This window comes from Myotis brandtii, unplaced genomic scaffold (assembly GCF_000412655.1).
Source record: "Myotis brandtii unplaced genomic scaffold, ASM41265v1 scaffold735, whole genome shotgun sequence".
NCBI lineage: Eukaryota > Metazoa > Chordata > Mammalia > Chiroptera > Vespertilionidae > Myotis > Myotis brandtii.
This window is the reverse complement of record NW_005370916.1, coordinates 1,418,505-1,430,547: the sequence shown is the minus strand read 5'-3', so window position 1 is coordinate 1,430,547 and position 12,043 is coordinate 1,418,505. Positions and strand designations below refer to the sequence as shown.

At 52.1% G+C, this 12,043-nt stretch overlaps 1 protein-coding gene across 2 annotated transcripts in view; it reads right to left on the bottom strand.

The window, feature by feature from the left end:
- Positions 1-287: 287 nt before the first annotated feature.
- Positions 288-12,043, bottom strand: part of LRRC20 (leucine rich repeat containing 20) — a 52,531-nt gene continuing 40,775 nt past the window's right edge. For both annotated transcript variants that reach the window (XM_014530371.1, XM_014530370.1), the window contains 2 exons: positions 5,054-5,221; positions 288-929 (listed from right to left, as the gene is read on the bottom strand). In XM_014530371.1, coding sequence (XP_014385857.1) covers positions 775-929; positions 5,054-5,221 — 323 coding nt within the window. In that variant the 3' untranslated portion in view covers positions 288-774. The remainder of the gene's footprint in view (positions 930-5,053; positions 5,222-12,043) is intronic.

Here is a 12,043-nt window from a genome sequence, read left to right as displayed (position 1 = left end):
CTCTCCTGTAGCTCGAGGTGGTGCCAGGCACAGCTGGTCACTCCAGCAATTTCTTAATCATGAGGAAGGACGGCGCCAACTTGATCTGCTCCCCAGTTTCCCCGCCTGATGGCCCTGGGGCTCCTATGTAAACATCGTCAGCCCTGCTGCAGCGTCCGCACTCTCTCCGCAGCTTTCCCACAACTCCTGGTTCAGGCTCCTGCCCATCCAGGGCTCCACAGGGCTCAGGATGGGGCACGGAGAAGGGTTGGTTCTCAGGAAGCAATAAATAGATGCAGGTTGTCTTCTGTTCGTCTCAGGGCAGCGACTGGCTCTCAGCACTAGAAGCAAGGCCTCAACCCACAGGGGCCCAGGAAATGCTCAGCGATGCTCAGCTGCGAGCTCAGAAGATACCGAGGAATTGAAGACTTGGTGGCGTGTGTTCCCTAAAAGGCCTCCAAGGAGCCCAAGGAGGCAGAGACCCACTGCCGCTAGCCCTTTCCCGAAATTGTAAGTCTCAGAGAGGGTGGGGGCCTGCCCAAGTTTGCACAGAGGCTATGAATGCCCAGAGTCCTGGCTCTAGCCCCCACCTCGCCTCCTCCTCTGGGCATTCCAGGACCCTCTACAGCTCTAAGCTATCTATCCTGGACCGCTGCACCCCCTCCCACGCGCTGTTGGGCCCACCCATCCCCAGCCCTCCAAGCTTGGCCTCCCACGGGCCCTTGGGACTCCCTCCCCTCAGGGTGCCAGGCCAAGTGGCTTCTGTCCCTTCTGGGTGGGCATGAGGAGGGAGGCCTAAGGTGGGGGGGCCCGCGTGCCCTCTGGAGACATGAGCATGTCAAACTTGATGAGTGGCGGGGCGATGACGCGCACCTCAGCGTTCAGCGGGTTGAAGCGGAGATTGATGCTGCGCAAGGCAGGCATGGCGGCTAGCTTCTCCACGGGCACATCTGTTGGGGAGAGGGATAGATTAGGGGGCGGGGCCAAGAAAGGTGATGGAACAGGAAGACGCTGACACTCTGTGGGAGCAGCGCTCCATCACCCACCGCACACGCACACGGGCTCAGCTCCTGGCGCCCAGCCCTGCGTGAGGGCCCATCAGGCTCCCCAGGGCACTACAACCACATGCAGAAAAGCATCCGAAAAATAAAGTTGAACATCGGACTTCCATTTATCCCAGCAATCCCACTCCTGGGTAGAACTGAGAGAATTGCAAACAGGTCCTCAAATACTTGGTCACAAATATACACAGCAGCACTATTCACAGTAGCCAAGGGTCCCCAACAGATGAATGGAGAAACAAAATGTGGAGACAGTCTTTAAGAGCATGCAAATAGCCTGCTCCTCACCCACATTTAGCATCCACTGCCCCTAGATTCAACATCCACGGCTGATTCTTACCTGCTCTGCTCCGCATGTTGGTCACAAAATGATGCTTTTCCAACTCCAGCAGCCCCTCAGCATTACTCTAAGCAAGGGCCTACCCTTCTCTCCCATCTATCCATTTATTACCAATATGGACTCCTGTTTCTTACAACTCATTATTGTATTTAATTATCTTGGTGCTTAAACTGTCCCAGATTTAGCCAGTAGGAGCTTGGAAGTTACAGTTGCCGATCCCAACTTTACCACTCTTTCTGCTCATTTAAGATCATTGTCTGAGAAAGGAGACCTCCCTTACAATTGGGAAAGTAAGAAGAGAAGCTCCTAGCCCTGGCTGGTTTGGCTCAGTGGATAGAGCGTCGGCCTGCGGACTGAAGGGTCCTGGGTTCGATTCCATTCAAGGGCACATGCCCAGGTTGCTGGCTCGATCCCTAGTAGGGGGTGTGCAGGAGGCAACCAATCAATAATTCTCTCTCATCATTGATGTTTCTATTTCTCTCTCCCTTCTTCTCTGAAATCAATAAAAATATATTTTAAAAAAATTCTCTCTCTAAAAAAAAAAAAAAGAAAGAATAGCTCCTAAATAACCACCAGGTGGGAATGAGTTAGAGAGGGCCCTGCCAGAGAAACCGGATTTGGGGAAACAAAATGAGATGAAGGCGAGGTCACTGAACCTGAGCGAGTGCCTCCAGCTCCCACTGGTGAGCCACGCTGCCGCCCACCCCGGCAGGACTGCAGGCTCCCGAGTACACGGTGCTGGAGCGCAGGCCAGCTCCCCTCCACTCAACCAGGGTTCTTGGGCCTAAATGTGTACTTTGGGAACTATCCCACTTACTATGGCTTTGCTTCCGCTGCCTCTGACTTATTGGTAAAGCTCCTTCTGAAGATGCCAGGAGAACCAGGAGAGGGGATCTGTGGGCCCTGGGCCCAGGGGTCAGTGGCAAGAGGAACCTGAGGAAGGGAGGTAAATCCACATGTGGCAGGACAGTAAGAAGCTAGGAAAATTCCCGGGCAAGTGAATGGGGAAACTGAGACAAGAAAATTAAACAAGGCCAAACCGTTTAGGCAGCTTGCAGCCGGCTTGTGAATCACGAGACCTTATCTTCCCAACCAAGGACACTGAGAGCAAATGGTGCATGCCCTCCTCCCTGACCAGGGAGTGCATAGCGTAAATCACCCTGCCTGGGAAAACGGAGAACAAAGACCCAATTAACGCCATGTGTGCCAGCTAAACCCAAGGACAGATGAAATTGGGGAACAAATAACAAAAACCACATTAAAGCCAGACAGACCTACGATAACAGTAAAACAGATCAAAGCATAATCCAAAATTCCCCTATGTGCTCATTTTGATGCATCAGCATATTAACAATGCACCTGGAAAGCTGATGAATATTCTGCTGTAACCCTCCCCTAAGATTCTCGCCAGCAGAAAAATAAAAGATGAAAATCCCTCAAGACAAAGACTCCTCTAGAGCACGCCCATGCTCCTTCCTGGGCATGAACATTTTATTTCTTCCGAAACTCTAAGGGGCCCCAAGGGACTTGCAACCCGGGGAGCAGTGGGCAGCAGCAGCTCGACCCATGCTCACGCCCTGATCCCGTATCCAAGGCCCCCCTTTTCTCTGACTTCCCAGTGAGCTAACAGCAGCCCTGCTTTGGCTCACTTCTTCCTTATAATGTCTCCAGGAGCCAGAGCAGAGCACCACTTAGGCTCTTCCCTACCGTTTCTTTCTTTTTTTTGTTAATCCTCACCTGAGGATATTTTTTCCATTGATTTTTTCCATTGATTTTTAGATAGAGTGGGAGGGAGGGGGGAAGACAGAGAGACATACTGATGTGAGAGAGACACATCAATTGGTTGCCTCCTGCACACACCCCAACCGGGCTCGGGATTGAGCCTTCAACTGAGATACATGCCCCTGACCAGAATGAAACTGGCAACCCTTCAGTCTGAGGGCTGAAGCTCTATCCACTGAGCCAGACCGGCTAGGGCTCCTCTGTTGTTTCTTCTATCCTAAATGCTTCCTCCGTTTCACTGTCTGTCCCCAGCTTTAATAAACACACTCTCAAACCCACCTGGACTCATGTTGTGAAATCTTTCCTACATGAAGTCGAGAACCCACACACTCCAGGCCGGCCTGAGGCAGAACTCAGACCTGCTTCGGGCCAACTGTGAGCTCTCCGGATGTAGACACACACACACACATACACACACACACACACACACACACACACACCAGACAGTCATTGGGAGGAGGAGGAAAAGGGAGGTTACAGCTTCTTCAGGGATAGAATGGGATTGGTGGTAGGAGGTTCTGATCCAGCTTGGTGGTTCCATCTCATCTGCACACTGGAACCATCTAGGGAGTTTTAAAAACCATCATCAGAGATTCTGAGTGAATTGGCAGGGGCTTTGGTCTTGGAACAGGGTTTTTGTAAAGCTCCCCGAACGATCTGAACGTACATCCAGTTCGAGCACCTCCGATCTTCCAGTACTTCCATCCGGGACGCTGCCCACCTGCTCCGGCGCACGAGGTGAGCTGTCAGGAGCGAGGCCGATTGCCTACCTGGCTGAGGAGGTCCTGCCTCACACCATACGCTGTCCCCTCCACCCCAAGAGAGTTTCCTTCCAGCCAGTTATGCGGCTGGTGGCTTTCTATCTCCCTACGGCTATGTGCAAACATCTTCTCTCCTTACGCAAAGCACTGTCCTGAGTAGCTGGGGTTCTGAAGCAAGACCGCTTGGGTTGGCATGACCTTGTGCCATGCCCAGGTGCCATGACCTGGGCCAAGTTACTGACCTTCCTCGTGCCTCAGTTTCCTCGCCTGGGGAGAGTAACAGTATCCGCCTCATAAAGTTATGGGGAGGTTTAAACATGAGCACATTTAAATGCTCACTGAATATCAGCTGTGTGACTGACCATGCCACCAGCCCCATGAGAACGGGAGGACGCTTTGTCCATCTGTCTCCAACACAGTGCCTGGCAAAGAACAAGCTGCTCAATCAAAAAATGGCAGCTGGTGAACGAAGGAACACTTCCCCAAAGCCTACATCCATGTCCATGTCCAGACCCGTGTCTGTGTTCCAAAGTGCCTCTTATACCCTGAATAGGTCCTAGCAAGGCTGAGCTCTGAGATGCAGAGCATGGGGGCTGCTCTCCAGCACTCTGGACAGAGACAGGGACAGGCAGCATTGGCGACTGGGGGAAGGCAGAGAGGGTGTTCCAATCCTGTTTCCCAGTGGCCCCGCGTACTAATGGTGAAGAGCGCACTGTGGAGACCAGGAAGGGCGAGCCAGGGACTCGGGGAGGAGTAAATGTGTAAGGGTCTTAGAGGCAGCCTCGGCTGGCAGAGAGATGCCAGGGGGACAGCTTGTGGCCCAAGGGTGGCCCAGCTATGCAGGCCTCTCCATGGGGGATGCTGAGGCCTTCTACCTCTCAGGTGAAAGCAAGTGCCCAACCCAGCCCCCGGTAGGTGGCAAGGTCTCAGAATGGTTCCCTTCGCGGGCCCAGTGCCCTGTGCTCAGCCATCTCAGGTCAGAAAGCCCAGCGCTGCCCTCCGGTCTCTGAAAATGTGACTCCACAGCCCCATGCCTGGTGCCCCTTGAGCCCTGTGAGCTTCACTCAGGAAAGGGAGTTGGACGAAGGTGGTGCTGACAGGGGAGGGGGGGAGGGGCGGTGTCCACTCACCCACAATCTCGTTCTCCTCCAGATTGATGGTCTCCAGTGCCGGCAGGGTGGTGAGCTGCTCAGGGAAGTCGTGAAACTGGTTCCGAGACAGGTCGATGGCCTTGAGGTGCTGCAGGGCACTGACCTCGTTGGGGAGGCGGTGCAGGAAGTTCCCTTCCAGGCGGAGCTCTGCCATGTGGGGAAGGAAGTGAACGGAGGGTGAGAGGAAAGCAGCCTAGAGACACTACCAGCTGCCCAGGCCAGGAAGGCAGCAAGGACGCCCCAGGCCAAAAGGAAGTCCTCCCCACCCAGGGTCCAGTCCATGTTTGTTTATGCAAGAGGAGGGGTAACTCCCACCGCTGGCTGGGGGTCATTTCCAGCTGGGCTCCCTACTTTTGGCTTTGGAATGGAAGGCTCTCCCAACATTCCAAAGCCTAGACGGCGGTCAGGTGGTCAGGACATGCTGGCTCCTCCCTCAGACCAGGCCTCCACTCCAGGCCTTGATGGGATAGGTCAGGATGGGCAGCCCGGGGCTCCTCACTCCTGCAGCTGACCAGACGAGTATGGATGGGCTCCTGCTCCTAGAGCAGCTACTCCAAAAGCTGACCAGCAACCTGCAGGGACCAGGGTGAGGAGGTAAGCGGGGCTGGTGGGAGTCCCTCTGCTGGGAACCTGCCCAAGGCTGGCTGGGATGGTGGAGGCTGAAGCTGGGTGTCCACAGGGACCGGGGGCAAGGAGAAGGGATGAGAGGCAGAAACCCAGAGCCATGGTGGGAGGTAAGGGAGGTGGCATAATGCAGGGCCTAAGTGTGCTGCACCTGGGGCCCCCACGGCCTGAGTTCACACCCAACTGTGCCATCTACAACTTGTTCACTCCGTTATCTAACCGCATTAGGTCTGTCTCCTCACCTGTAGAAAGGGACTAGCAGTACCTGTCTCATAGGGTTGTTGGAGGATTACATCTGTTAACATGGGAAAAGCACTTGGCTCAGTGCCCAGTACAGAGTACACGTTCATATGTGCTATTGTTATCCTCACAGCATAGGGCTGCTGTGAAGACTGCGTGTATGCAAAGTTCTTTGCACAATGTCTGGCACACAGTAGGTGCTCAGTAAACACCAGGGAGGAACCTAAGGAAGCAGAGGAAGCCAGTGGACAGCAGGAGAATGGGAGAGACAGAGCAGCAGAACCGCCATGAGAGCACCCACAGGGGCCTGGAGTTCTGCTGGTTTCCCAGGCTCCGTCCCCAAGTGACCTTATAGAGTCTCTCCTTTGTTAAATGACAGGTGAGCCTTCCCACCTTGTCTGGCAAAAAGGAAACTGAGGCTCAGAAATGCCAAGTGACCTGAAGAATGACCTCAGCTCTTCTCCCCGAGGCTGGCTTCATGGGCCTGTGACCAGCACAGTCACACAGGACCCCAGGTTCACAAGGGCCCGGCACTTGTGGCTCAATGTTCTGCGCTGCCGACGTGAAAGTCTGTAGCGAGAGGCTGTTCCAAGACGTGACCACTCCCTGCAAGCGGGACCCGGGCCACAACAGCAGTTGCTTTCTGCAACCCCCCTGGGGACTGTCTCATCATAACTGACGTTCACTCTGACATACATCAGCATCTGTCCCTTGCCTCCTGTTACGTGCTGGTTCCTGGAACAGGTTGCTGTCCTGACCTGGTCAATCACATGCAGCAATTCCCCGTACCTGGCAGCATCCATGAACTAGTACCTGTGACTGTTCCCCCGCTTTACTCCCCAGAATTCTTTAGGATCCATTCAGTCTCGCAGCCGCCTAAGACATGCCTCATATACAAGTCTCCCTTAATAAACTCTGTTAATTACCAGACTGGAGTGGCCAGCCTCCTTCTTTGGTCTTTCCCTGCCTTCCGCTTACGAAGGTAGATTTCTAGCCTCTGGGCTTTTCCCTGGGTCTGCGTGGACTAACGAAGTCTTAATAATTTTATCCTTGAATCTGTGTTTTATAAGTAGAGCAAAGTCCTGGAGTATCAGCTCATACACCGGGTCCTGACTCCCACCAGCTCCCCAGGCACCCAGGACATGCTGGGCTCCCCCTCTTCACCCCTATCCTGCAACGGTTGCAGCCCTCTCTCCCTGGAAGGGGCCTGGACACAGGGAGGGTCAGCCGGCACACGTGCCCGTGGTGTCTTGGGGTAGAGCACGGTGGCAGCTGTCCCCTGGTACTCCTTGCCCCCGGGGCGGGCAGCACCAACGTGTCTGCTAGGCGGCAGCTGGAGGCTGAATCTTGGCAGGAGGAAACCTCTCGCTCACCCCGGCCTCAGGCACTGAGCATATCCTGAGGCAGGGGTTACAGATCCTTGGGATGCCTGGCTGGACCTCGCCAGGTCCTACGCCTGGCCAGGGTGAAGTGGGGTGATTTTGCATGTGGTGTGAACTGCCAGGCCCGAGGGTACGTGCACGTGTGCCCTTCATCGTGAGGAGTCGGGGGGTACCCTAGGCACTTGTGAGCGGCCTCACTTCCTGTCTTCCTCCTTCCAACCTTCCTGAGTCTGGCTGGAGTTTCCTCTGGCCACTTGAGGACCCTCTGGAAACAAGCCACGATATCCAAACGGCATAATTCTATGACCCCATATATGGGTCATATGCTCTGACATTTGCATTTAAAACTGGCGTACAATATACAGAGAATGGTAAAACTCATACTAATAATTTGTTTCAATATTTTCCTGACTTGGAAGGGCATTAAATAGCAAATGAAAATCACCAAGACACACTAAGAGAGCGGCCACAGAGGCAAGGAAAAGGCTTTTCATGTTCCTTTAACAGTACTTTCCTCCTGCCTGTGGACAGGGTCCTACATTTTCATTTTGCACGGGGCCAACCAGTTACGTAGCCAGCCCACTTGTCCCTCTGCATCCTCCACGATGCAACCGCGGTTGTGGGAGATAAAGGGCTCCGGGGTCCCAACAGCCAGTTCCAGGGTTCCGCAGTTGGAACAGAGCCCTGCCTGAGGGTCCTCTGGACCCACCCACCTGAGTGCCAGCCCCACTGCAGGCACCTGCTCCGCCATGCTGTCTCTGATCCGATGGGGGCTGTATCTGATTCATCTTTGTTCCCTACACTCAGCAAATATTTGATAAGTGATGACAAGAGGAAAACAAACCTGCCTGTTTGAGGGGACCTGGCTGCCTCTCATTCCCATTTCCAGGACATCCTGAGCACAAGGCTCATCAGCAGAGCCACACGAACCCCAAACCCCTCCAGCAGCCAGGTCCTTAGACAGCCACGCCTCAAACCAGAAAACACCCCTGTGCAGGCCACAGGTCCAAGGTCAGTGTTGGAAGGGATGCTGGAGAACATCTAGTCAGTGCTTCCCCAACTTGCCTTTGCCAGACAGCGTTTCCTCCAACACGCCGAGCACGCTGCTGCCTTGGGTCTTGGCACCTGGAGTTCCCTCTTTCTAGGATGCTCTGCTACGTCACTTCATTTGTGTCTTTGCTTGAATGTCACCCTATCTAAAGTAGGATCCTCTCCCATCATTTCCGTCCCCTTCCCCTGCAGTGTTTGCTTTCACAGAGTTCATCATTAACTAACACAGAGGAGAGAGAGAGGGAAAGTGGTGGAAATGAGGCTGGAACCACGTTATGCAAGGCCTCAGCGACCCTGGGAAGGTCATGGATTTATCTCAGGGAGATAAGCCATTTTGAGGATGAGTGTGCATGACCTCGTCTAAGATTTTATGTTGATCTTATATCCCAGGTACTTGCTGAGCTAGGAGGGTTGTTTTGTAGATTCCCTGGGGTTTTCTATGTAGACAATTATATCACAAATAAGAGAGTTTTATTTCTTCATTTCCCATCTATATGCCTTAATTTTTTTTTCTTACCTTATTGCAGTGGTTAGGACTTTCAAAATGAGGGCAGACATCTTTGCTGTCCTCAATTTTACAGGTAAAGCATTTCATCATCAAGTCTGATGTTAGCTGTGGGATTTTTATAAATGTTCTTTATCAAATTGAGTTATTTCTCCTGTGTTCCTAGTTTGTCGAGTTGTGTTTTTTTTTAAATCACAAATGGGTGTTGGAGTTTGTCAAATGCTTTTTCTCTGTCAGTATATATGATAGATAAATGGCTGATTTTCAAATGTTGAGCCAGCCTTGCCCATCTGAAAAAAGTGATAATTACCACTTGGTCATGGCATATAATTCTTTTCATACACTGCTGGGTTTGATTGCTAATATTTTGCTGAGAATTTTTCGTGTCTTAATTAATGTGAGATAGTGGTCTGTAGTTTTCTTTGTAATTTATTTTTGTCTTGTTCACATCTGGATTTGAAGTAGAAGTAATACTGGCTTTGTTGCATGGGTTAGAGAGTGTGCCCTTCTCTTCTATTTTATGGAAGAGACTGTAAAACGGATGTTAATTCTTGTTGGCGAGTTTGCTAGACTTCTCCTGTAAAATCTGCGCGTAGCGATTTCTTTTTTTAGGGTCACTGTAGTTATGAATTCAGTTTATTTGATGGTTATAGGGTTTTTCAGGTTGGATATTTCATCTTGCTTGAGTTTTGGTAGTTTGTGGTTTTTAAGGAACCGGTTGGTCCATTTCTTTTAAGTTGTCACAAACTTATGAGTGCAGACTTGTTCATGATCAACCTGGTAGGTTTTGAGGGGAAACCAAACCATGGAACTGCTTGCAGGCCCCCTCACCAGGGAAAGGCAAAAAAGGTAGGTTCCCTGGGACAGATGCCCCCATCCCTGTCAAAGTCCCAGTCTTAACCAGCTCCTGGGACTTTATGTCACCTCAGCCTAGGTACGTGAGGTTTTCTCTGTTGTTCCCACTTCAGAGAAGGAACAAAAATGTGGCCAATAGCCCAGCTACCTGCTCGGCTGATGTGCTGAGCTGCCAACTAAACATGGTTACAGCCACATCCAGCTTTGCTTCACACCCCTGGGGGCACAACACATTCCTTTTCATTGTTGGGGTCTCAACAATGCCCAGGGTCTTGCTACCTTCTCTCTGGGAGAGAGGGCTGAGGTGCTCTGGTCCCAGGGGGTGGCATGGGGGGCCTCCAGATGTTTCTTCCCGCTCGCTTACACCAAGGTTCAGAGCCAACCAGCCTGGGCTCCCAGACGGACAGGGTCTCTGGGAGGAGACCTACTCCATCCTCTCCTAGCATTGTCCCCACCCTGAGAGCAGCCCCTCACGATATTCCCTTATTTACTATCTATTAAACTGTGGTTTCGGGTGTCTGTTAAATGGACCTCCCTTCCCCAAGTTCTTCGTATTACTTCCTCATCCTCCTTATCTTGGACAACTGCCAAGGCTGACTCAGAAGCCTTAGACTGACCCCAGCGAGAAAGGAGGCCTACTGATTCCATTAAGGAACTGATGAGGCTGGCCGGCCGTAACTATGGAGCCAGGCAGGCAAGGGAATGCGCCAACTCCAAAAGTACCCGTCCACCGAGGATCAATCAGTGCCTTGGGTGCCACACCCACATCGATAAGCAGTCGTGTTCCTGCCCACAAGGGCCCCCCTGCAGGGCAGGGTCAGCCGGGGTGCAAAAAGTGTCCTTCAAATGGCTCATGCTCCGCACAAAGACAGCTGGGCACAGGGGCAAGGAGACAGGAGTGGAGTTTCCAAAAGCCACACCCTGTCCTCAGGTGGACAGAGGGAAGGGGTGAGAAAACTGTTCTGTGTCTGCAACAAACTAAAATGGTACTGACCATTCTGCCCCCATGAAAAGAATAAGGCAGTTGTCACTGTCCCAACATGGACCAATTTCAAAAACATACTGCTAAATAAAAAAGGCAAGTTGTGACCGAGCTGGTCTGGCACAACCCCTCGGACTGAAGGGTCCTGGGTTTGATTCTGCTCAAGAGCACGTACCTTGGTTGCAGGCTCGATCCCCGGTAATGGTGGGGCACGTGCAGAAGGCAACCAATCTATGTGTCTCTCTCACATTGATGTTTTTCTCTGTCTCTCCCCGTCCCTTCCACTCCCTCTAAAAATCAATGGAAAAATATCCTCAGGTGAGGATTAACAAAACAAAAAAAAGGCAAGTTGCAAAAGAGTGCATACCCTTTAATCCTATTAGTAGTTATAAAGGAGCTCTGTGGATCTGGGCCCGAAGTCCCAACCCCTTCTTTTTCGCCGTGTGACCTCGGGCAAGTTACTTACGCGCTCTCTGCCTCAGTTTCCTCATCTATAAAAGGAGACAGTGTCAGCAGAGCTGTGTGCCTTTTGCAGGGTCTAGCGAAGAATCTGTTCCTTGACTTCTCCAGCCTCTGGAGGTTTGGAACCACATCATCCAGTCTCTGTTGCAGCTGTGACATCAGCTTCTCTGACTCTGGCCCTCCTGCCTCCTTATAAGGACCCTGTGATGACACTGGACCCACTCACTCAACCCAGGGTATCACCTGGTCTCAGGTCCTTAACTAAATCACATCTGCAAAGTCTCTCTTACCATGAAAGGAAACAGTCACAGGTTCCAAGGACTAGGATGTGGATATCTTTGGGAGAGTCATTATTCTGCTGACCACATGGTTGGAAGTCATTGATTCACCTGCTCAGTGGGTAACGCCCACGACTCTGTGCCAGGTACTGCGCTGGACAGTGCTGGGGATGCAGCTACTCTCAGGGCTGGGCATGGGTTAACGTATTCAATCTTCACAAGGGCTCTCTGGGTAAAGACTATTACCAGTATTATTCCATTGTACCGAGGGGGAAACTGAGGCACAGAGCAGTTAACCTGCCTGTGATTACCGAGCTAATGAGTTGCAGAGAGCACCAGTCAGGGCCCCCACTGGAAAGAGCTGGCATACTCAAATTAACTCAAGGAGAGTTTATTTGCAACAAAAAGTATTTCCAATGCTGTGAGAGGCTGCAGTGGAATTTCAAGGGATCATGCAGCAACCCGGGGTTACGAGCAGGGAGCTGTCACCACCCAGAGAGAGAGAGTCATGTTGAAGCTGCCTTGAGAAAAGTGACCTACGGACAAGGGGCACAGCTAGCCCGAGGTGGACCTCACAGGGAGGTGGCCAGG